The 26,065-nt window shown below is 35.8% G+C and overlaps 1 protein-coding gene across 3 annotated transcripts in view; it reads left to right on the forward strand.

Annotated features, from left to right (window-relative positions):
- LOC116272381 (gamma-taxilin-like) overlaps positions 1-24,874 on the forward strand; it is a 41,717-nt gene extending 16,843 nt beyond the window's left edge. For 2 of the 3 annotated variants that reach the window (XM_031661119.1, XM_031661120.1), the window contains exons 2-10: positions 4,086-4,383; positions 6,391-6,482; positions 8,705-8,875; positions 10,318-10,512; positions 12,891-13,010; positions 14,514-14,588; positions 18,496-18,588; positions 20,921-21,016; positions 22,510-24,874. In XM_031661119.1, the coding sequence (XP_031516979.1) occupies positions 4,101-4,383; positions 6,391-6,482; positions 8,705-8,875; positions 10,318-10,512; positions 12,891-13,010; positions 14,514-14,588; positions 18,496-18,588; positions 20,921-21,016; positions 22,510-22,827 (1,443 nt within the window). In that variant the 5' untranslated portion in view covers positions 4,086-4,100 and the 3' untranslated portion in view covers positions 22,828-24,874. The remainder of the gene's footprint in view (positions 1-4,085; positions 4,384-6,390; positions 6,483-8,704; positions 8,876-10,317; positions 10,513-12,890; positions 13,011-14,513; positions 14,589-18,495; positions 18,589-20,920; positions 21,017-22,509) is intronic. The other variant, XM_031661121.1, reaches the window with a different exon arrangement.
- Positions 24,875-26,065: the final 1,191 nt, after the last annotated feature.

A 26,065-nucleotide genomic window follows, 5' to 3' on the forward strand; every position in this document is an offset into this window, starting at 1 on the left:
TTGCAGGCTTTGTTCATTTCTTCTTTTTTCTTTTGGTTTCTCTTCTCGCTTCATTTCATTCATTTGATCCTCAATCGCTGATACTCTTTCTTCCAGTTGATCAAGTTGGTTACTGAAGCATGTGCATTTGTCACGTGTTTCTTGTGTCATGGCTTTCATCTCTGTCATTTTGTTTATGACCTTCTCTGCATTAATTACTCTAGCTATCAATTCTTCCACTCTTTTTTCAAGATTTTTAGTTTCTTTGCGCTGGGTACGTAATTCCTCCTTTAGCTCTGAGAAGTTTGATGGACTGAAGCCTTCTTCTCTCATCTCGTCAAAGTCATTCTCCGTCAAGCTTTGATCCGTTGCTAGTGATGAGCTGCACTCCTTTGCAGGGGGAGATGCGTTCTTATTTTTTGAATTTCCAGCTTTTCTACCCTGCTTTTTCCCCATTTTTGTAGTTTTATCTGCCTCTGGTCTTTGATGATGGTGACGTACTGATGGGGTTTTGGTGTAGGTGTCCTTCCTGTTTGATAGTTTTCCTTCTAACAGTCAGGACCCTCAGCTGTAGGTCTGTTGGAGATTGCTTGAGGTCCACTCCAGACCTTGTTTGCCTGGGTATCAGCAGCAGAGGCTGCAGAAGATAGAATATTGCTGAACAGCGAGTGTACCTGTCTGATTCTTGCTTTGGAGGCTTCCTCTCAGGGGTGTACTCCACTTGTGAGGTGTGGGGTGTCAGTCTGCCCCTAGTGGGGGATGTCTCCCAGTTAGGCTACTCAGGGGTCAGGGACCCACTTGAGCAGGCAGTCTGTCCCTTCTCAGATCTCAACCTCCGTGTTGGGAGATCTACTGCTCTCTTCAAAGCTGTCAGACAGAGTCGTTTGCGTCTGCGGCGGTTTCTGCTGCTTTTGTTGTTATCTGTGCCCTATCCCCAGAGGTGGAGTCTACAGAGACAGGCAGGTTTCCTTGAGTTGCTGTGAGCTTCACCCAGTTCGAGCTTCCCAGCGGCTTTGTTTACCTACTTAAGCCTCAGCAATGGTGGGCGCCCCTCCCCGAGCCTCGCTGCTGCCTTGCGGTTAGATGGCAGACTGCTGTGCTAGCAATGAGGAAGGCTCCGTGGGCGTGGGACCCTCCCGGCCATGTGTGGCATATAATCTCTTGGTGTGCCCGTTTGCTTAAAGCGCAGTATTGGGGTGGGAGTTACCTGATTTTCCAGGTGTTGTGTGTCCCAGTTCCCCTGGCTAAGAAAAGGGATTCCCTTCCCCCTTGGGCTTCTCAGGTGAGGCGATGCCTCATCCTGCTCCAGCTCTTGCTGGTCAGGCTGCAGCAGCTGACCAGCAGCGATTGTCTGGCACTGCCTAGTGAGATGAACCCAGTACCTCAGTTGAAACTGCAGAAATCACTGGTCTTCTGTGTCGCTGGCACTGGAAATTGGAGACTGGAGCTGTTCCTATTCGGCCATCTTGCTCCGCGGAGACTTATTCCTGAGGTTCGTTGTCTCACACCAAGGAAATCCAGGACTCAGACACACCAGAAATGAGGTTAAGAGTGGAGGTTTGATGGGCGAAAAAAGGAGAAAATTTTCTCTTGAAGAGAGAGGGATCCCAGAGAAAATGGGTAACCAGTTCCCTGGTGAAATGCCACTCATTGTAATCTTACACAGGTAGTAAGGAAACCTACTCTTTGCTTATAGATGTAATAGCATTTTTATTTTTTTCTAAGGCTGCTTGGTATACAGGAATCCTTGAAAAAATACTATGGAACAAAAGTGCTCTGTATCTCTGCGTCTAAAATAGCAGAAACACCATACTGGCTTCTCAATTTTCCTTTGATTATATAACTTCATTGGCAATGATATTTAATCTGACCATCATAGGCTAAGACCAGATCTGTTCAGTTTATCTCATAAGTTTAGTAGTTAAATCTCAGACATATTATACTTTTGTGACTGAGTGACTCCCATTGTAGGGATAAGTACTTCAGTGTGCATGTAAATAAGTCAATTGTCCCTTTTGGGGGCTTCAACAAATAAGCAACAATAACCTCATTGTGGAGAGCACTTCACAGTTGTTTTTAGGGTTACATAATCTACTTTGTATCCTTAAACACTTGAAGATCTGTTATAACTACATATGACATAGTAGTCATAGTGTTTTCTAATATTAATACCTGTCTTCCACCTGGGAGGCATATGTGGTGTGTCTGCAAATAACATGTTTATGATTATTGGGGTCCCCTATGCTGGACCTATGTCTGTGTTCAAGTGACCACAGGGTTACTGTGCTTTAGCATGGCTCCTTGGCTGGCTGTTAAGTGAATAATTAAAGTGAGTCTTTTTTGCAGGAGCTAACTTAGACCAATCAGTCACTTTCCCTTTCTGTATGTAACACAAGCTGGATGGCATTTGTCTCTCCGTAGAATGACTAAATAATGATTGCAGGAGTCGGGGAAGACATCCAGCGATAATTAATTGGGAAGGTTTGGGAGCTGGGACATCCATTGAATGGCAATCAAATCATCTGAGTTGACTAGCTAGGAAAGCAAATTTAGCAGGCTTACTGTCTTTGGGAGAGACACACAAGAGTGTTAGTTTTCCTTCTAACAGTCAGGACTCTCAGCTGCACGTCTGTTGGAGTTTGCCAGAGGTCTACTCCAGACCTTGTTTGCCTGGGTATCACCCATGGAGGCTGCAGAACAGCAAATATTGTGTAAGGGCGGATGTTGCTGCCTGATCTTCCTTGGGAAGCTTTGTCTCAGGGACACCTGGCTGTATGAGGTGTCAGTCAGCCCCTACTGGAGGTGTCTACCAGTTAGTCTGCTCTGGGGTCAGGGACCCACTTGAGATGCAGTCTGTTTTTTCTCTGATCTCAAACTTGTGCTGGGAGAACCATTACTCTCTTCAAGGCTGTCAGACAGGGATGTTTAAATCTGCAGAAGTTTCTTCTGCCTTTTGTTTAGCTATGCCCTGCCCGCAGAGGTGGAGTCAATAGAGGCAGGCAGGCCTTCTTGAGCTATGGTGAGCTCCACCCAATTTGAACTTCCCAGCCACTTTGTTTACCTACTCAAGCCTCAGCAATGGCAGACCCTCCTCCTGCCTCGCTGCTGCCTTGCAGTTCGAACTCAGACTGCTGTGCTAGCAGTGAGCGAAGTTTCATGGGTGTGGGACCCTCCGAGCCAGGCATGGGATATAATCTCCTGGTGTACAAGTTTACTAAGGCTGTTGGAAAAGCACAGTATTAGGGTGGGAGTGTCCCAATTTTTTAGGTACCTTCTGTCACAGCTTCCCTTTGCTAGGAAAGGGAATTCTCCAACCCCTTGCCCTTCCTGGATGAGGCGATGTCCCGCCCTGCCCCGTGGGCTGCACCCACTCTCTGACAAGCCCCAGTGAGATGAATCTGCTACCTCAGTTGGAAATGCGGAAATCACCTGTCTTTTGTGTCGCTCATGCTGGGCGTGTCAGACTGGAGCTGTTCCTATTCGTCCATCTTGGAACTTCCTAATTTTAATATCTTTATACTTTGCAGTTAGGTCACCTCTTTGTGAAATTAGAAACTACCATATTTACTTTAGATTGTTAGGAAGTAGTGTTACTTGGCTGGGCATGGTGGCTCACGCCTGTAATCCCAGCACTTTGGGAGGCTAGGCAGGCGGATCACGAGGTTAGGAGATTGAGAGCATCCTGGCTAATATGGTGAAACCCCGTCTCTACTAAAAATACAAAAAATTAGCCAGGCTTGATGGCAGGCACTTGTAGTCCCAGCTAGAGGGGAGGCTGAGGTAGGAGAATGGTGTGAACCTGGGAGGCGGAGCTTTCATTGAGCCAAGATCAGGCCACTGTACTCCAGCTTGGATGACAGAGTGAGACTCCATCTCAAAAAAAAAAAAAAAAAAAAAAAAAAGAAGTAGTGTTACTTTACAAACCTCTATGAAAAGCAAAAAAAAAACTGTTAAGCTTTATGACCTGCTTGTTGATTGTCAGATATACAAAATGTACAAAAGCATAGAGGTATGGAAAATTGAACTTTTTAGCACTGTTTGGTTTTCTTTGCTTGATAACATTTAACTCTTTCTTCAACTTTTTTGCTTACTCTCCTTCCCTGTAGTTTGTGAATAGCATCATGGAAGAAGCTGGAATTTGTGGGCTAAGAGAGAAAGCGGATATGTTGTGTAACTCTGAATCAAATGATATTCTTCAACATCAAGACTCAAATTACAGTGCCACAAGTAACAAGCATTTGTTGGAAGATAGAAAAGGCAGTGACTTTATAACAAAGAACAGGAGTTGGGTGAGCCCAGTGCACTGCACTCAAGAGTCAAGAAAGGAGCTTCCTGAGCAAGAAGTAGCCCCTCCCTGTGGTCAACAAGATTTACAATGCAACAGGAACAAAGAAAAAGTCTTAGGTAACGATCTCTGGTCTATGGTTGGATGTTGTCACATACTAGTCTTTTTGTTTTACATTTTCTGCAGCATGAGTGATTATGAACTTGGCCTGTTTGGAGGTAAATGTTGCCTAGTAAACTTGTTTCTTCAGTTGGTTTAGTCCACCTATCATCTCCAGTTGTCCGTAGGGAACAAAAATAGCAAAATAAGCCCATTTATAAGAAACTTAGTTATTTCTCTGTATAACAGGAACTTATGTTTTAAGAAACTTTGAGGCCAATTTGATGTCATTAGTATTTGATTTACCTTGCTTTTTGTATCTTTGAAAATGACCTAATAATTAGTATGAAAACAATATGTATGCATATTTTGCTTAAAAGATTATTCACTGAAATTTAGAGAGGACATAATGCTATCTGTAGTTTAGAAACAGTTAAATAAGACTGATTTTTAGAATTTGTTTTTATCCCTTCCACTCTGTTAGCTTGACGATTAGGATTAAGAATATGATATGTCAAATTTCATGACTGAAATCTGAAATACCTTAATAGTTGTCATCAGTGTTTCATCCGTATTATACTAACATATACACTGATAAGTGTCTTATATATATGACTGAAACTTGCAATTTTTATTCTTAATCCATTTTCTGTTACCCTGGAAAACTAAAAAATGTATAGTAATATACAAAGTAATTGTAATTCCTTGAAAATAAGACAGATATCTTCAAAACTGGTAGCCCCAAATATATGTGTAAAATATAGCTTGAAGTTAAAATTGTTTAAAAAGCTTTAAATGAAAATCTTTATGAAAATGCCAGTTATGTTATAGTTGTTTTTTACGCATACACAATCAATAACAATGTTTATTCTTTTTTCTAGAGAGACAGGGTCTTTCTCTATCACCCAGGCTGGAGTACAGCGGTACGATCATGGCTCATGGCAGCCTTAAACTCCTGGGCTCGTGATCCTCTCACTTCAGACTAGAGTAGCTGGAACAACAGGCATACAACACCACCCATGGCTAAATTTTTATTTTTATTTTGTTGTAGAGATGGGCTGTCATTCTGTTGCTCAGGCTGGTCTTGGTATACTGTCCTGTAGCAGTGTATGTTGGCTACGTATACTGGCCTTGGCTTTTTCAAGTGTCAGGATTACAAGTGTGAGCTCGTATACCCTGCCCAGCATTTCTTTCTTAGTTGACTTTGCTGTGAATGAGAAAATAATTTAGTACTAAAATTTTATGTGCATACAAAAGTATTATTTGAAGTCAGCCTGTTTTCCCTCAACCTACAGTACTCTGTAAAGCATACCAAAAGTCAAGGTTTTCTGAAGATTATTTTTTTAAAGAACTGTGTTATATATGAGAGAGAACAAATCAAAAGGTACCTATCTCCATCTTTACCAGTAGAACCTTATTATGTATTTTGAAGCACCATTTGACTGAATTTCAGCTACTTGCTTGTCCCTTCCAAAATTATTATAGTACTCTTTTAAGACGTTTCCTCAAGGGAAGAGCCATTTTGACTTCCTTTTCTTTGATCTAAACCTAACACCCAGAATATGCTTAGTAGATCATCCCAAAACTATCATAACTTGTTTAAGTTGTTTATAGCAAAAGTTACATATTACAAAGAGTTATGAGCATCTTAGGCAGTGAATAGTAACTGAATATCCTTCTATAGTTGCCCTTCCCTAGCAGGAAGCCTTATTCCATGCCCTTTTACATATCTTAACCTAAATACTGGTTAGGCAAGAGTAGTTCTTAAACTTGCAGTAATTACCTTTCACTACGTTTAAGGGCTAAATGGCTAGTAGTGGTACTTGGTAAATTAAGAAATTGTTAAGGCTAGAGGAAGTACCTGCTAAATTTTCAGAAGTTCCCTGAATTTAATAGGTCAGTCTGTTTTTAATTAGAACTATAACATTTTACTCTGAATGTCTTAACATAGAAGTTTACATAAAATTTACAGATTGGATTGATTTCAACCTTCTTCTGGTACTTTTTAAAATCTTATTAATCATCAGGAAAAGAAGTGTTATTACTGATGCAAGCCCTAAACACTCTTTCGACTCCAGAGGAGAAGTTGGCAGCTCTTTGTAAGAAATATGCTGATCTTGTGAGTATTTATTCAATGGAGAAAGGACCACAGAAAATAAAATATATGTGTGCTTGATAAGATTTTTAAATATTATTTTGATGTAACTTTAAATGTAAAATGATATTTTATCACAAAATTGAAGAAAATCTCCTTTCTTTAGTATTTATGATTGGCGTGTGTGACTTCATCTTATGAAACGATATATAGAACATTATAATACTTTTTAAAATGTGAAACAAATTTCCTAAAAGTCAGCCTTAGTATTGTAGATCAGCAGTTTTTTTGTTTTTTTGTTTTTTTTTTTTTTGTATGCTTAAGATTCCTGACAATTGGGAGGAAGTGGTTTCTGTATTTAACATTTCCCAAAGGAATTCTGCAGATTCAAGCTCTAAACCATTCTTGATTAAAATTGTGAGTGAGATAAAATTGTTTAGTAAAATTGTACTGTGGCTCAGGAAATATTTATTTAATATCTACTATATGCCAAGCATTGTTCTGTTTTCCATTTTCCAGGAAAATTCACCTCTTCTATAGAAGAGTTATTTTGACCTATATGATTTGAAACAAAATTCTTTTTTCAGAGACTGTAGAAACATTCTCAACAGGGAAACCCTACCAGCCTTTGTAAAGCAAATAATGAAAAAGATACAGAACTTTTTGAAGAATCATGGGAAATTTTTTATAATTAATGTAAATGCTAAAATTCTGTTTTGTGAAACATTTATGGAAATTATCACTGTCAGTTTTTGTACATTTTCAAATGATGTTAAAGCAGCAACTCCATATCGTAAATGCACAAAACAAATATTTAGTTAATCAACTCCAAGAATAAACCTGTAACAATAACAATAATAGTTACTATTCTCTCATGTGGTTCATAGTTACTTCCACTTAGCTGGCATCTTCAAGTGCCACCTACTTAGCAGCCTGGCACTTTCTGATATATAGAGAAGCAGGAATTCCTGAAAATAAACGTGAATAGCTTAGAACTGTCCAAAAGCAAAGAGAGTGGAAAATAAAATTGTTGATTGCTCTGTTCAGGAAGGGAATGCTTCCATTGGATATGGAAGCCAGTCTCAGTTGTTACATCAGCCTGAGGTAAATCATGTGAGAAATGCCAGAAAAAGAAGACAGCAACAAAGAAAATAAAAGAAAGACTGACAAAAGAATTGAATTTCTGGTAGAAAAAGCACTGCACTAGAAGGTTAGATTTCCTAGCAGTCAGCCATGAAAGGATTAGGGAAGAAAGAGCAAATTGACTGCATAGTGTAGCTTGGTCATCTAAGGTGGTTCTCAAACACATAGAAATCACACAAGGATTGTCAAATTGAAGATTCTGATTTAGTAGATCTGAAAACGCACTTTGTAAAATTGGCCACGGTAGGGGTGAAAGTGACTAAAATACTGCATTATTTATTTATTTATTTATTTTATTTGTTTTATTTTAGTCAGAGTCTTGCACTGTCACTCAGGCTAGTATGCCATGGTTCAGTCACAGTTCACTACAGCCTTGAACACCTAGGCTCAAGCAATTCTCCGCATTAGCTTGCTGAGTACCTGGCACTACAGGCATGCACCAGCATGCATGGCTAATTTTGAAAAATTTTTTGTAGAGATGGAGTTTTGGTATTTTGCCCAGGCTGGTCGTGAACTCCTGGGCTCAAGTGACCCTCCCACCTCTACTTCCCAAAGTGTTGAGTGAGATTACAGTCTTGAGCCAGCATCCCTGGCCAAGAAAGATGTTTGTAATAGCTATAAGAATATTGCCTGCAAGGATGTTTGATAGGTTTCTTGATATGTCATTCTCTTTTTAAATGTTTGCCTCGTCAATGTTTTATTTTTCATAAAAGCTTTACTCAAGAATCAGGATGACCACTATGTTACCTAGTAATATAATTTGGAATCATTTATTATAAATCTGAAACTGACTGGACTGATGAATCTTGAGCACTGCTTATTGTGTTTTAATTTTAGTAGCTGTTTCAATAAAATAGCTCTTGTAGAATAGGAAAACTATGTCATTTTTCATCTGAAATAAGCTTTTGATTAAAAGATTAGTTTTTCCTATTAATAAAAAATGGAGATTAAGATTGCTTTTCTTGCTACACAAAATTATTTACATACTTTCCTGTCACTAGAAAAGAGGGGAGCATAAAGTGTTCCACGGCTGTAATTGCAGTGCATAGAACTATAACTCAGATTACTATACTTCCTAAATGTAAAGTGGTTATTAATTTTAGCTGGAGGAAAGCAGGAATGTTCAGAGGCAAATGAAGATTCTGCAGAATAAGCAAGCTCAGATTGTGAAAGAGAAAGTTCACTTGCAGAGTGAACACAGCAAGACCATCTTGGCAAGAAGCAAGCTAGAGTCTCTTTGCAGGGAACTTCAGCGTCAAAATAAGACATTAAAGGTTAGTTGGTTTATTTTACTGTGTTTCAGGAAGTATTTAGGCTGCTTATATAATCACCTTGTATCTACTTAAAATAAATTCTTGCTCTACATCTTTTAATGGGAATTAGTTGCTATAATGGCTACTCGTTAACTGGCTCAGGTACACTTGTGCTGGCAGATCAGATTCCTAAGCAGAGGACTTTGTAAACATCTTAACACAGAGATACCTTGCTTTTTGCTTTGCTTGAGCTGATGCTGCTTGTGAGGTAACTCTAAATTTAAGACTCACTCTATGTGAATTTTGGTTTCAGATTCAAGGGTAAGCTCTACCTTAATCTAGTGTATACTTGATCACAGGGAATCTGGATGGCATTGGTTTTTATGTTCACAGCTCTCCTGCTTAAAAAGCTCAAAGTTGCCAGACTTTTTTTGTTGGTCTCTGGTGTAGTTGGTTACCATGTCCTCTTTTGGTAATGAGTGAAAAACTTAGCTGAAATGAGAAACCAGTAGCCATAGTCAGTGTGAGTTTGAGAAAGAAAAACACATTGTAGAGCTCTACTATAGAAGTTAATAGGATACATTTCTAAACTACATCCTGCCATCCTTGGCTATTTGGTTACTAAATACTTTTAGAATATTACTTACAACTAGGCTGATTATAACAGAATAAAGATTAAGTATGACAGCTTGTCTCAATAACAAGTAAAAAGCAGAGATCCTGGAAAGAAGCTACCATCCATCAGAGGAATTTGTCTGACTTTGTGGTATTGCCAGGGGGGTGTATAGTTGGAGTATTAGTTTGGTGGTGTGGGATCACCCTCATCACAGTAAACTCTCAAGAACATAGGACAGCTCGTGAAATCGGTTCTTACTTGTAAGGTTTGTGTTTATTTTTCTTGCTTTTGAAATATTGGATTTAAATATAATAAAAATAGATAGCACTGTTAATATTTAGACTGTATTGATAACTGTGTAGGTAGAGGTATTTTGACACTTGTATCCTAGTAAGATTTTGAAAGTAAACTTTGTAAAATAATGATTTAGTTTGTCCCTTCCCTGTTATAAAGTGGAAAGTGTGACTCAGAATGTAGGCTGCAAGATCTTCAGGCTGATGTAGGATGATATACTGCCTAACCAGTGAGGATGACATTTGGGAAAATAATGTGGCAAAAACTGTGTGGAGCAGCACCTCATTTATGTGTAATTATAATATAGTGAATATCTGGATCAACAGAGAATACTTATTTTATAGTAGGGCATTTACTATTCTCTAATTATCTACTTAGAAAAAGCTGCTTGCTTTTAAAGGAGAGATTTCTGGTCATAAATAAAGGGGAGGAATTATAGTTAAAAAGCAACACATCATGGGAACAATAAATGAATACACATAGCAATTACTTCTTTTTTGAGAGTTTTACCTATAGATTTACACCTTTAACTTACATTATTTTGGATAATAAGGAAGAATATATGCAGCAGAAAAAAGAGGAGGAAGAAGGTCTTAAAGAAGTAACTGCACATTTCCAAATTACTTTAACTGAAATTCAAGCCCAGCTGGAACAGCACGAAATACACAATGCCAAAGTGCAGCAGGAGAACGTGGAAATGGAAGAGAAACTAAAGAAGCTCACTGACCAATATGCACTGAGGGAAGAGGTAAACGGCATTTGGTTTGTTTCTAGACAGCTGCTCACCAGTAGCAAAAGCTACACCCTACCCAAAAGTAAAAACTCTTTCACAGGACAGTATTTTAGAACTTCTGTGTATGCACAGTGGAAATTACGTGTTTCTTTGGAAAAGAGTAGACACCTGTAAACAGAATGACTAAATTGGAGCATCACTTGGCCCAAGTGTCAGTGGAACTGGATAAGTGAAGTGATTTCTAGGAGATGTGTACCACTTGTCTCCCATATGATGCCACTGGATTGTCATTATAGCATAGAGATATTTTTCTCTTATGCAGTCTAATAATATAGATTTGGTCCCCAGATACTCTGTATCAAATTTCTGTGACAATCTGAACAATATAGGTAGGAGAATTGTGCTATTTGTGAGAATAAGGAACCTACTAATAACCCATCACCTAGTCATATTGTTTGTGTAATCAATGAAGTAAAAAGTTTGTGGAGGACTCATAATTGTCGAACCTGGTCATTGGAGTTATTTTATACATTGATGTGGAAGTTGTATGATGTCTAAATCAAAAGCAAAAGGTGATTACCTGCTTATTTGTTTTTATTTTTTCTTTACTTTTAGAGGTCAAATATATAGGGTAAGATTTCCATTTTCAAAGGATTAATCCCCTTTATTATGCTTTAAGCTAGCAAGATATGTATTGAAATCCTTACTTAGTAAATTAAAATTGAAACTAGAAAGTGACAATTTAAAATTAATAAACAATAAATATTTTATGCATATCAAAATGTTAATTTACACCTTTTCATGCTACTTTTGAAAACATTTTTCTTAAAGATTTTGAGTATCTTTTAAAATCATTTTCCTCTGTTTCAGGAACGTTTCAAACTTATTATGGAAGTTGCAGACTTACAGTAGAATATATCACTTAGCTTTAGCAGTTATTTACTTTTGTTTCTAGCAACTCTTGTTTCCATCTATTTTTAAACAAATCCAAGATGTTATATCATTTTATTTATTACTGTTCGAATGTGCATCATGAAATAAGATTCTTTTTAAGCCATAACCACTGCACTATTTTTAGACCAAAAGGTTAAACAATTACTATGTAATCGCATACCTTGTCACTCTACTGCTTAAATATCTGTTACTTCTCTTTTTCTTCAGATTGTTTACATCAAGATCAAAATAAGGTTTATACATTTTATTGTTTTAATATGTCTCAAGTCTTTTTAGGATGTAAGCTTCCCCCCCTTTTTTTTTCCTTGGAGTGTATTTATTAAATAAATTTTTTAGGCCTGTATAGTGAACTTTTAAAAATTTGGTTTATTTTATAAGGCATGTTGTGAATATCATCAGTTTTTTTAAAAGGACCCTTTAAATTCCATTGTTTTAAATAATGGTATTAAAAATGATTAATTTTATTTTATTTTTTATTAGTTTACTATTTAGGATTTATATTATTTTAACTGTATTAAACTCTCCAAATTTGCTGTAGAAGTAGCAGATTGAGAGCGTACATATGTTCAAATTGTACTACTTGTAAGTCTTGTTTAGATATTATAGTCTTTTTCTTTTATTAGAAAATAATTGAATAATGATAAAATCAGTTGCAGATTAAGACAGATTATCTGTTGCAGTGTCCTCAAAACTTAATTTAAGTACATTGTTTTCACCTAGCATTTCTTCCTTCACAGAATCCCATGTGTGAAGGGAATTCCTAACGAGTTTATTGCATATATGTTAAGCACTTAACAATGTAGCTTTTAAATAATAACAGGATTTTACCAAATGTTTAATATATGCCAGACATCAAGCACCTTATACAGTTTAATTATTGCATAGATTTGGACAGCAACTCTGCAAGTTAGGTATGGTCATCCACCTTTGAAGATAAGGAAACTGTGTTTCACAAGGAGAAGAGCTTGTCCTGGATCATACAATAAGCTAGGATTTGCTCCAGACCATTTTTTTTATCAGGCTACCTACAATTAAGGAATTTCAGAAGGTTTTGTGAACAAAAAAATGTCCAGAAATTATGTGTGTAATGAATGATTTTGATCTCCTCATCCATCTTTTTCTTGATAAAGTATCAGCTTTTTTTTTCAGTGTAGGACAGAAGCAGGAAGCACAAATATTGTGATGGAAACAGTCTACCTCTGATAGGGTGGGGCATGGGGCAGCAGTTAGAAGGTTGTGCTCTTTCCAGTGTGGGATAGTTTGCAAGATATCTTGTAGCCACTTCTGCAGTGACAGGGACAGAGGGAGTCAGTATTCTTAGCTACAGTGGTAGCAACAGAAAAGAAGAGTAAGCAGGGTTCTAGAAATTTGTGTTATGTTTTCTCCCCACTGTTTTTCTTTCTTTGGTTAGTGATGGAAGAAATTCTGTTTTCCTGTAGCAAATTAATAAAGCGTTCAAACATAAGGAATTACAACAACAGCTTGTAGATGCCAGACTTCAACAAACAGCACAGCTGATAAAAGAAGCTGATGAAAGACATCAGAGAGAGAGAGAGTTTGTAAGTTCTACTTCTTGAAAAAAAAAAAAAAAAAGATTGCCAAAATTGTAACCAAAGCCATTTAAAACAAACTCCTCACTTAACATAGTACCAGCAATGCAATTTTGTTTCTTACTGTCTGGATTTGGGATATGTGAGAGAGAGAGGGAGAGAGAGAGAGAGAGAGAGAGAGTGTGTGTGTGTGTGTGTGTGTGTGTGTGTGTGTGTGTGTGTGTGTGAGAGAGAGAATATATTAAGCTTTCTGTTTCTGATGAAATTTTCATATGAAATTTACTGGAGATAAGATTAAATTAGTGGAAAAACAAAATAATTTTGCTTTCTATGTGGTGGTCACCAAGTTAAAGAATTGTGCCAGTTATTAGGCAAGTTAGGCCTTGAGAGTTAGGGACAGTTAACTTAGTGAACTTAGCGAATATGAGACTTCTACCTAGTGTTACATTTCATTTTTAAATAAGCAACTTAAAAATTGGTAAATGATTTGTTTACTTTGATTGATTATATTCTGGTATAATTTTCTGACAAAATTATCTGTGTCTTAGTCAGCATTGTTGAGAACACAGAAAAAATCTCATTTGAGTATATGCATTTGCCCCATGGAAATGAAACTATATTCTATGAAGGAAAAATTGACAAATGATTTTCATAATGTAGTGTATTACATTTTCTTCATTCAAGTAATGTAAGCCCTGAGTAGCCCTGTAAGCATATTGTGAATATTTAGTTCCTTCATGTTTTTCTCATTCAAGCCTGTCATATTGAATGAGTCTAGGGTTCAGAGAGAAGTTTCACACAGCATGTCTCTTCAGTGCAAGCTGACAGGTATCAGTGCACAACTAAACTTAATTGCACCTTTCAATTTGGAGTATACATTTTGTATATATCTATGTATATCTATGTGTACATTTTAAGATATGTTTAAGGCTTATTTACATAATATGTGACATTTTACCTCAGAAATTCAGTGACTGAATTTCATAGCTGCTTACTATGCGTCTTTATTATCTATGTTTCTGAAAAACTCAAATATTAATTAATCTCTTTTCTTCCTTTAGCTGTTCCTTGCCTGTGGTTTTAAAAAAGTGACCAGAAACTAGGTCTCTATTTTCATTGCTTTGCTGCATATTCTTTTAACCTGCTCTTGTCTTTTACAGAGTTGAGGGGCTTTCTAAATAACCTAGATAACGTCAAGATTCTTAGCTGCATTTTCTGTCTGTATGTGTAGATGTCCAGTTATTTTCATGTAAAACATAATATTTCAACCCCAAGTATTACAAACTTTATTATGCTTCTAGGCTACTTTTTCTCCTTAAGCAATTATTCCTTCATTCCTAACTGTTCACCAGTGGAGCAGATAAGAGATACAAGTAGTTGGAAATTGAGGTAATTGGGTTGACCTGTCATTATTGCTAGGATAATTACTGGAAGATTAAACCTATCTGTTAGATATTTTGACCGTGTTTATAATTGTTGTTAGTATTCTGTCAGAATGTTTCTGTTTTCTAGTTGTTAAAAGAAGCAACAGAATCGAGGCACAAATATGAAGAAATGAAGCAAGAAGAAGCACAACTGAAAGAGCAGGTAACTTAACAACAGAGAATAGCAGAATTTATGTTTCTTTCTTCCCAGCTACAGACTAGAACAGAGGATTTGATCTCTTGTCTTCTTGGAAACTTTCTCTTCTTTTAGGGTGACCAATTCATTCTGATTTGCCTTGATTCTTTTTTTTGTTTGTTTGACACCATAAATGAGTTTTATTCATTTTGGCACCCCTACTTCCAGGTTGATTGTGATGGCTGATTGTGATGGCTATTTTGAAGGTCAGCTTTCCTCTGTTCCAGATACTTTTCTAAAACCTTTAGAATTTTGTCTTATGGGTAGCTACATGTAATATTAAAATATTACAAATGGCCAGACTGTCCTGCTTCACCAAAATATTTTGTGTGTGTATGTACGCTTTCTTAAAAAATATTGGGGCTGTCTCCAGTTTTCAGTCTAGACACCCATAGTGTCCCATTCTAGTCTTTGCGTGCTTTTATTGTTTGAGGTAAAGCAAACAGATACTTTCTAAGGAAAAGTATCAGAAATGTTGTGCAGAAAAAGCGTAGATATGTGTGATTTTCCAGAATATTGCCATGGAACATCTGCATTTTGTGTACTTGATGTGAAAGCTCTTGGTTTAGGATACTGCAATAATAAGACTATTGTTAGTCTTAAATTGAATAAAATGAAGAGATTTTGGAGCAAAGTTGGAACAGTAAGCACCAGCTCTATCTCAGAAGACAGCAGTATTAACAACCAGTCGCAGAGTTAAAGTAACCAAGTGAAGAAATCAAAGCCATAGGATAAAAAAAGGATATTATCAAGAAACTTACCATTAACTGGCCTGATCTAAAAGTGAAAAAAAAAAGAAAAAAAAATTTTTTCTCTCATTTTGTTATGGCTTAAAGCTTTCAATTTCATAAAACAAAATAAATTCCATAAAAAAAAATGTTGTGGTTCTCACCTCTGAAAGTTTACTAATACCAAGCTAGTCTTCATAGACAAGAGTAGTTAGGTGTTTCTTTGTATAATCATCCTTGTAATGCTAAAATACACTAACATTGAGACTGACATGCATATTCATATGTACCCCTTGGAATGATGTTTATCTTTGGGAACAGTTTATCATGTAGCCATATTATGTGAAGCAGCCAGTTGATAGTGAAAATTTAGGAGACGTTGAATATCAGAAGTCTGTTGAACTTTCTATTATGTAGAAATTTTAAGCCCTTTTTATATCCCTACAGTTGTCCATGTAAATAGAGATGAAAATTAATGTGGAGAACTTATAAATTCCCCAGCTGGCTTTGGAAGATGTTCCTGAATGTAAGAGTCATTGATAATGCCGTAAAAGAAGTCACCAGAGGACTCTTACTAAATTCCCTGCCAGCTCTGTTTCTCTCATTAATAAAGCTTCTATTTTTTCTATTTCTGTTAGTCAAGAGGATTCTGTGATTTGTACCTTGAAATCACAGAATGTTCTTGTTTAGCTACAAGTTTTTTCCTTTGCTGAACCTCTTTTTGTGGTACCTAAACGTGGCTGTCTTTCCCAAGAGTGTCTTATTTTCTGCTGTTAAAACATGTCTTTTCCCAGGATTTGCTAGTGATAGTCAGTCTTTGTATTGCCTTGATGCACTGTTTTATAATCTAGCCATGGAGGCAGGCCCAGATATGATGGTAGTTGCCACTTACTGGCTGTCCACTCTGGGCTACCCACTTGAACTTTCAGATGAGACAACCTTTACCTGGATGTTTCATCTTTATAAAATGGACCATAACCAAACTGCTAATTTCTAATGGCCAACCACCACAAGAACAGCTCCTTCACTCTGCCTGAACCACTACTATTGCCGCCAACTCTAGGCAGATAGACTCAGAGGCTCTGTCAGTGTCTGCTAACAAATTATGGGTATTCTCCAGTTTGCTCTACATTTCTTATTTTTATTTGATAAATATTAGATGTACATATTTTGGGGGTACCTATGATATTTTGTACCTGAATACAACATGGGTGAAAATGGGCAGACATTAAGTGAAATAAACCAGACACAAGATGACAAATATCATACATTCTTATAAGTAGGAGCTTAAAAATGATCACAGGAAGGTAGAGTACAGAATGAAACTGAAGATTGGAATGGTAGTAGAGAAAGGGAATGAAGAGAGGTTGGCTAATGGAAGCAGCTATATGAATAGATAGGAGGAATAAGTTCTAATGTTCACTAGCAGAGTAGAGTGATTGTGGTTAACAACAATGTAATATTTGTTTCAACATAACAAGAAGAAAGAACTTGAAATGCTGCCAACATGTAGAAATGATAATATTCAAGATGATGGACATACTGTTAATGGTTATTTGATCATTAAACATTGTATACAAGTTCCCCTACATTTCTGTGCCTGCTGTTTCTTTTTATCTTGGTCTATGCCCTTATCTTTCTATAAGCATGGTTTGGCTGCCATATAGCTCTCTCTTCTAGTGTAATATCATTGGTAACTTTGTTTGCTATCTTCAGCACCCCTTAATCGCCGCCCCCCTTACCCTTTCACACGCACACACACAGCTTGCTTCTAAGTACCTTCTTTATGGTTATTCCCTCTGACTGTGAGTGGGCTAGGTGCTGTCATTCTCTCCTTTATCTTATTTAGGTGGCTCTGTTTAATATCCTTAATACAGCATTGGTGAAAGTTGAAAGGCAGTGTTTGTGAATATTCTTTTATTCTATTTTACTTTTCTTGGGCAAAATACTTTATTCTTCTGGGCCTGTTTCCTGAAGATAATGTAATTACATTAAGGTCTCTAAAGGATTTCTTTCTGGTCTAAAATGAAATCATTCAGCTCACTTTTGAAGCCTAAGTCAGACATTATGTATATGAAGCTTTCCCTAAAATGTGGATTTCTTTGAAGTCCACTGTATTGACTCCTAATATGCTTTCACCCCTACTTTGCTGAACCTTCTATTTTAAGTATGAAAAAAGGTAACTAAATGTAACATTCTGCTTGGTTTTCTGCCGTTATTCTCCGACTTAAAATGTCTATGATGATGGGTTTAAAAGAAAATTGCTTTTTCAACCTCTTTTAGGTTTTTTTCTTAACTGTACTCCTAGTAATTTTCTCCCCCATCGAACTGTTCAGCTTCTGGTTTATTTTTCTGCATACATAAAGGAAAGAGTTAGCCTTAATATTAAAGTAAGAACTGGTTACCTTCATGTAAGCTAAATACTCTAAAAGGATGCTCTTTTTATAAGAAAAGTTTTTCAAATGTAAGGAGACTTGGTAATACCCAAAGCATTATGGTTATATGAAATTCACAGCTATAGCACTATACTTAAGTTTGTATTACATTTGATGGAGTAGAGCTAATAAGTGATTTTACGTTTTGTTTGCTTGTTTGTTTTGTTTTGTTTTTGTGAGACACAGACTGCTCTGTTGCCCAGGCTGGAGTGCAGTCGTGCAATCTCGGCTCACTGCAACCTCCACCTTCTGGGTTCAGGCGATTCCCCTACCTTAACCTCCCAAGTAGCTGGAACTATAGGCAATTGGCACCATACCTGGCTAATTTTTGTGTTTTTTAGTAGAGATGTGGTTTCACCATATTGGCCAGGCTGGTCTGTAACTCCTGACATCTTGATCCACCCGACTTGGGCTCCCAAAGTGCTGGGATTACAGGTGTGAGCCTCCGCACCTAACCGTACATTTTAACATTTACAGTTAATATGATTAAGACAGTGAAGTTTCAGTGCATTCCAGTGGGTTATAAAAATTTCAGGGATATATTCTGCGGTCCAGGGATTGAGTGTGTGCTTCTGTTGTTTTTCAGTCGTTTATCAAACCTAATGTTTATTTATATTAAATTTTTTGAAAGTTATTATGTTATTTTAACATATTTTGGGGTTTTAAATTGCTTTTCTGAAACTCTGAATATTTGATCATTTTTTTCTATAGCTTTTCCTTTATATGGATAAGTTTGAAGAATTCCAGACTACCATGGCGAAAACCAATGAACTTTTTACAGCCTTCAAGCAGGAAACGGAAAAGGTATCTACATATTTTTAATAGAATATTATGTAAAAAGTAATTAATATTAGAGGCTATTTTAAGCATAACTGTGGCCAAGCGTGGTAACTCACACCTATAATCCCAGCGTTTTCGGAGGCCAAGATAGGAGGATTGCTTGAGGAGAGGAGTTCGAGACCAGCCTGGGTACCATATTGCTACAAAAGTAGGAAAAAAAAAAGGTGGCCAGATGTGGTGGTGTGCAGTGGCAGTCCCAGCTACTCGGGAGTCCAAGGAAGAAGGATTATTTAAGGCCAGGAGGTTGAGACTAGAGTGAGCCATGATCATGTCACCTTTCAACCAGGGTGACAGAGGGAGACGCTGACTCTGAAAGAAAAACCAAAAAAAGCATAATTGCTACTTATGTGAGTTTATATTAATCTGACACTATCTTTTTTTTTTTTTCTTTCACCAGCTTATTCAGGCATTTTGCCCTCAAGTTGCCCCAGAATATTAATTATCATGACATTCTGAGACTTCTATTATAATTAAAGAGAATTCTTCCATTAAGGACAGTTTATTTGTAGATCATTTTTGTTTAGTCACCTCTCTTAATTACTCAGTTCTTTCACATACCCTTATGTAAACTATAAATTTTATATAAAATTATTTTAAAAATCCAGGCCAAGGAAAGTAGTGATACATCTTGGTAGGAATAGCTTTATTTCTCAGGACCTAGCTAAACCCGAAATGTCTTTACTCTGAAATTTAAACTCTCTCTCTCTATATATATATATATTCACACAGTATACAAGATGTATTCTTAATACAAAATTTAAACTGGTTTTTAAAATTAGGTATAGAAAAATGTTCTGGATTATTCCAGTTCAGAATACAGGCTAAAATAGCAATTTTAAAGAGCAGAATTTTCTGTCGCCCTAAATAAACAGATAGCAGTATGGTTTGGAACATGAACTCTGAAACTGATATCTCTAACTTGCACTTTATGACTTCCTTAGGGTGAGTCATTTACCTTGGCATTTCCCTATTTAAGTTGAGATTTTTAAAAAATGTGCTGATTGGGAATAGTACAGTAGTTATGTCTGGGAAATTCATAGGCATTCAATGTATGTTAGTCTTGATTATTATTAGATCTTATGTAGTTGAGTTTAGTCAGATTTGAGCTAATACTTTCAGTGCTATAGATGATCCTATAACAAGTTATTTCCATAACACATCTTTCCATGTCTTTCTTTTCTCATGGTTAAAAATAAAAAGAGCAAAAACATCTAATATACTTCAGTCAATGCTTGGTTGTATAAAATACTCAAATTACTATCTTCATTACTTTTTAGACTTACTAATTTGGAGAATTCATTGAGTTACAGATTAGTTCTACCTATCCTTTCAGTTGTGACTCCAGTGGAAGTGGAACTGTTAGGCACAGTGAAAATGTTAGATGGACTATAGCCTATGCTCACTATTGAAGCAGAATAGAGTTTAAGTCCTTTCCTTAATGGTTGTAAAGATCACTGTAGTTCAGCACCTAACAGATCTTCCAGAGCTCTTCCCATGGGTTTTGTACGAGTTTGACTTGTGATACAGTTTTGTGTGTTAACCAAAGCGCAGGACATTTGTTCTATCTTAACCTTATTCTTCTTAACATTACCTGTATTTCGAATAAAGCTGGTTGAAGGATATACCTAAAGTTTATCCTGAGTTTTTGGGGATTTGGTTCTTATAGTATAGGTTCTTCCTCCCCTTATTTTTGGACCATTTTGGTCTTTAGCAAAATGTGAAATAAAGCAATCTTGTGAATTGAAAGGATAAATGAAACTAAGGATTCAGAAATGTTAATATCTCTTTCCTGATTACTTACCTGAATTATGCAACCTCTAGTTCTTACCCTGATTTGCTTTCAGATTCTTGAGCTACTCTGGGGCTGAGAGTATATAAAATAGTCTGATAGATAGTTTATCATTTCTCCAGAAAACTCATGGACATTTTTTCGTATACGTTGGGAGTAGGAGGTCTCATCTCTACTGTTCACAGCTGAGCTAAACTATACACTATTGTTAACTGAGAGAGTTCAGCTACCATGTGCTCATTCCCGTGAAATTAAGGACAACAAATTTGTTTTATTTTAATGTGAAACTTCTGCTTTGGTTACTGCTGCTTTTACCATAGGAGCTTCTGAGATAAGCTTTACTAACAAAAGACGAATACCACTTAAACTCTTATAAAGACAACACAGATGTCAGCTGGTTGAGAAGAGTATAGTGATGGAGGAAGGGAAGAACATTGTAAAGTTATTTCTGTGGTGGATCAGGAAATGAAACTTAGAATTTAAATTTATGATTATGTTGATTCACAGCTGACAAAGAAAATTAAAAAACTGGAAAGAGAAATGGTAATATGGTGTACCAAATGGGAAAATAATAATAAAATACTTCTGCAAATGGCTGAAGAGGTAAGAAGGTGTTACATGACAAAATAATGGGTACTTACTTATTTCAGTATGAAGACTAAGTCATTATTTAGCCTTAACTAAATAACCTCTGAAAGTGTGTCTTTACCTTCAGAACTGTACCTAACAACTACAAGTTTTATGTATATACTTTCGTGCAGCGAGTTAGATTTTCTTGCATATGATTAACTTCTTTGCCTCAACAAAGTTATTATCTCAGAGTTTTGTTGTAGAAAACTTTATTGTATCAAGATTTTGCTTTCCTATATGGCAAAGTTGAGGTTACACAAACTCAGCCTTATCAAACTGACTTCCCTGTAATGAAATTTTTTGCTTTATTAGTTTCTGGTGTTGCCCAGGAATTTGCATTTCTAGATATTCAAGCAATGCTGATATTCTTAGTTCAGATTCTATGACTTTGACAGTCACTTGCTCTACATTTAGAAAAGATAGCTTTATTCAGATTTTCCCCTGAGAGCATTAATTAGTACCTCATTTGCTTTTCTACCTTGATTTATTCATTTCCAAAAGGCAACTAAGTACATTTTTCCAAGTTTGCTTTTAATATATCTGAGATGCATACCATTTGCAGTCACTTAAGTTTTATTTTGTAAACTTAATTGGACTAATTATAACATTTCATAAGAAAATGTTGGAACATGCTTTTCTCAAAAATGGTAGAAAGGAAGAAAAACCCATGTAAAAATAACTTTAATGAACTCTTACTGCTGGCATTTTTTAAACATTTTCCCAAGTTATTTTTATTATACCAGTGATAATATTTATAGCAATAATTATCATTTAATGGTAGGTATTATAATGTATAATGAGTTGATTCAGTTAGATTTCACAATTTACAGTCCACTCAGTCATCCTATTAGACTTCAGTAATGACATAAAATGGCTAAAACTATTTATATTTGGGTAGAAAAACTGCAAGCAGATAAAAATAGCATCTTCCCTTAATAGTTGGATATGATTTTGTTTTATGGTCTTTATATATATATATATATATTTTAGCTCTTTACTAAAGAGCTTATTAGATGATAGAAAAAGTATAATATAGCTTATTTTAATATCCTAGTTAAAATTGACAGTTATCACTTTGAAATTTTTTTTCAGAAAGCAGCTGTGCATTCCCTTGGTGACTTATTTTATATAAAAAGGAAATTAACAATTATAACATTATCTTTGCTTCTATAGGAAAACTTAATGCTCGCATTTTTTATTAATAGCTTTAATTTTCTTCATACTTCACTAAGTCAACTTAATACTTAAAGTCAAAAGGTCCATTCTGGTTACTTTACAGAAAATAACAGAGATAATTTTTATTGCATTGCATAAGGATAATTTTAAATATTTAACATAGCACTATATAGTGAGGTTTAAGATGTGAATACAAAGCAACTTTTTTTATTATGGCTCAATTTACTGAATTTTGGATACAGTAACCTAATGATATTTAGTGAGGCTACATAAATCTTTTTTTCTTACAGAAAACTATTCGTGATAGAAATTATAAAGTTTTTCAAATAAAATTGGAGCGATTAGAGAAGCTGTACAAGGCTCTTCAAATAGAAAGAAATGAGCTCAGTGAGAAAGTGGAAGTTCTGAAAGGGCAGGCCTCTGTGAAAGTAGCAGATGCAGATTTAGCAGTGCCTGTGATGCATTCCTGTGCTGACCTGGATTCTTCCAATATGCTGAACACTTCCTCTAAAAGAGCGCCAGGAGTCCGCTTGGAGGCTGACCCCAAAGGAATGAATGAGGCGAAATGCTATTCAAAAGGCCCTCTCCACGGGATCTCTAGGCATTGATTAAGATGAAGTATGATCGTTGTACTGATGGATATATTTTGTGTACATATTTCTCTTTTAGTTGTAACTATTGGTTTTGTATGAAAATTTCCTCTACTTTTTCTATCATATCTGTATTTTTTTAGAACTACTGGACTGTATGGTACAGAAAGCTTCTTACCAATTTCCCCAACTATGTTGCACATCAGCCTTATTTTCCCCCTTTATTGGAACACATGTTTTCATTGCCTTGTACTTTCAAAATGTATGTTTGTATATTCATTACCTTAATTTGAGACTTTTTTATAATGGTTTCCTAATGTGAAATCAAATACTAATTTAAACTCTGGAGCCCATAATATATATGTAAAAGAAAATATGAACTGATTAATATTGTCACATCATTTAAATGACAAGTAAAACTCCAATGGATTAAGAAACAAGCATGGCATATTTGATTCAGATCAGGTTTTTAAAAATATTTATATGAATTGCCAAATTGACGTGACTGTAAACCTTGAATTCCTCAAAATTGGCAGAATATATATATATATATATATATATATATATATATATATATATATCATTTAAATGTACATGATGTTAAGAAAAACCAAAACAGTAGCATATGCAGAAGTTACTGGACCAATAGGCTTAATGTTTATGAAACTGAAAATTGTTCTTCTTTATTTCAGGTTATCAATATCTAGATCTCTGCACTTGGCATGGAAAATTCTGAACTATTTATTCCTTAATTTTTCTTTTATTTGAGTTGCTCATGTAGCTAAGTAGTTTTACGTATATTCTCTCATCAGATTTGTGGTCTAATAGAGGTAGAAAATGGAAATTTTCCCAGTACTTAGAAATATGGCACTTAGGAAGAAGTCTGGCATGTGAGTTACATATACAGTTACCCTAGTGACTATGATAATCAAGGAGGCAGATAGCAGAGGAAAATAAGTTAACATTAAATTTGACGGATTTTATTATTTTGCCACAATTAGCAAAACAAAAATACCTTCCCCCGCTTATCCCCCAGCTTTTTATAAATATTTCATTCAGGTACAAAACAAAATACTAGACCCACTTCTTTCAGGAGATGAAGATACCTTATATACTCTAAGGTTAATACCAGCAGTCATATTTTATCAGAACTCTGCTTGATGTAAGCTCTTAATGTTATACTAAGGCAATTTCTTAGGCTGTGAAACTTTGTGGTACTTGTTTTGTGTGAAAGGTAAATTTTGGGGAGAAAGCAGTGTAATTGACAGAACTTGGTCTGTTGTTTTTGGCATACTGTTTCTGTTAGATATCCTGTGTTATAACAAAATATTAAGAAGATCTGGATTGTATTTTGGAATTTGGTTTCCTTTCAGAATTATTCCTCTGGCTAGCAGTGGAAACAACAACAACAAAACCCAAAGGAACCCTTTGCAGAAGATTCCTTTGTAAATGGCCCTGTGGCATGCCCAGTATCTGCAGTGTTCTAGAATAGGAGTTGTCAAAACTCTCTGTTTGCTTAGGCTGCAGAGTTGAACATGTCCATAAATGTATAGAATCTGACCTGTTTTTCAGCCTTGTTTCTGGACACTGTAGCTGACCAAGAAAATGTTTAAATGTTGAGATAACTTAAATTGTTTTGTTATTCTGGAGTTGTAATATGTATAGTGGCAGGGAATTCCAAGCTATAGAAAAAACATGAGTATAGAATAACAGAGTGTGTCATCTTCAGATGTGTTTTAATACATTTCTTGATAATGAGACCAGTATTTCTAAGTTAATGGAACTGTTTTATTACACCTGATAATCACAGTTCACTTGTCTATTGCAGAATTATCTACCTCTTTCAAACTGTAAATGAAAATAACTGTGAAAAAAAGGATACAGTACTGATAAACACACTGCTTTGTTTTTATCTCACCTCTTTTTTAAGGATATGATTTTATAAGAGGCAGTTAGTTCTCTTTTGCTTTTCAGGACTTCTGTAGAGTATTTTTTTTTTAACCTAGTATGAATTTTATTTTACCTACTCAACTTCGTTCAGCTTAACTAAAGATATAATGGTTAATGTAATAGTCTCTGTGTATTCTTTATTATGAATGTCACCTTGACTGTTTAACAGTCAAGGTCAAAAAGAACTGTTGGAAAAAGTTGCTATTTCTCACGCCTTAAAATGTAGTTAATAGCACAGTTTAAATATGCATTACCATGTGGTTAGTTGGCAAAAATAATTTCGTTCAGTCAAATCTCTGTTAGCATGGCCACTCCCAAACTGCCCTTTATAGTAGGTGACTTTAAGATTTCTATAGTTTAACTTCTGGCAAGACTTTTAAGAATCACAATACCCAAGAATTTTTCTACTATCAGTTAACCTTAGTCTATCCAAATTTACTTGGAACTGAATAGATATAAGCAGCAGGTGATACTTGTACAAAGAATTTCAGTGTCTTATTATTACATTAGTCGTGAGTGAGTAAAAGTTAATATAACATTATGTAAACAATTAAATAGCTTTTACTTTCTAGACCAGGGATTCCAAACCCCCAACTGGTAGTGATGCACAGCAGGAGGTGAGCAGCAAGTGAGCAAGTGAAGCTTCATCCCTGCTGCCAGAAAAGTTGGGGACTGCTGTTCTAGACAACCCTGAAGGAAAGCAAGTTGAGGCACTTTTAAAAGAGATCAAGAAATAATGTCATGGAAAATAGAAATAGGGAGAGCTAAGAATCAGTTTCATTGAAACAGCCATTAAATAGGCAAAAACTTCAACTCTTTTGAACTCTGGAATCTAATACAAACAGAGACCCCAGGGTACCACTTAGTTTAGAATGGAGAGACTGCTAAAGCTCTCTAAGGATTGTGGCATTTGACTATCTGCCTACTATCCCACATCGTCCACCTTGGCAATAGTTGTGGAGACAGCAGCGCCACATTACTGGTGTAGCTTACTGGCTTTAACAACATGAATGAAATATGAACATAACTTGAGGTTAATTTAAAAAAGAACAAGATAACAAAATTTGCTAGTGTAGTAAAAGGAAAGAGCAATGAATATTTGTAAATACATTATAAGATGAGAAAGATCTTCAATTAATAACATGTTCACACCTTAAGAAAAAAGGAAAAAGCAAACTACTAGCTACTAGGGGAAAGAAATAAATATTAGGGTATAGATACGTGAAGCAGATAATATAAAAATAAAAGCATCTATGAAATCAATGGTTCCTTGGAAAAACATCGAAGTTGTCAAACCTTTAACTGA

This window comes from Papio anubis, chromosome Y, assembly GCF_008728515.1.
Source record: "Papio anubis isolate 15944 chromosome Y, Panubis1.0, whole genome shotgun sequence".
In the NCBI taxonomy this organism is placed as follows: domain Eukaryota; kingdom Metazoa; phylum Chordata; class Mammalia; order Primates; family Cercopithecidae; genus Papio; species Papio anubis.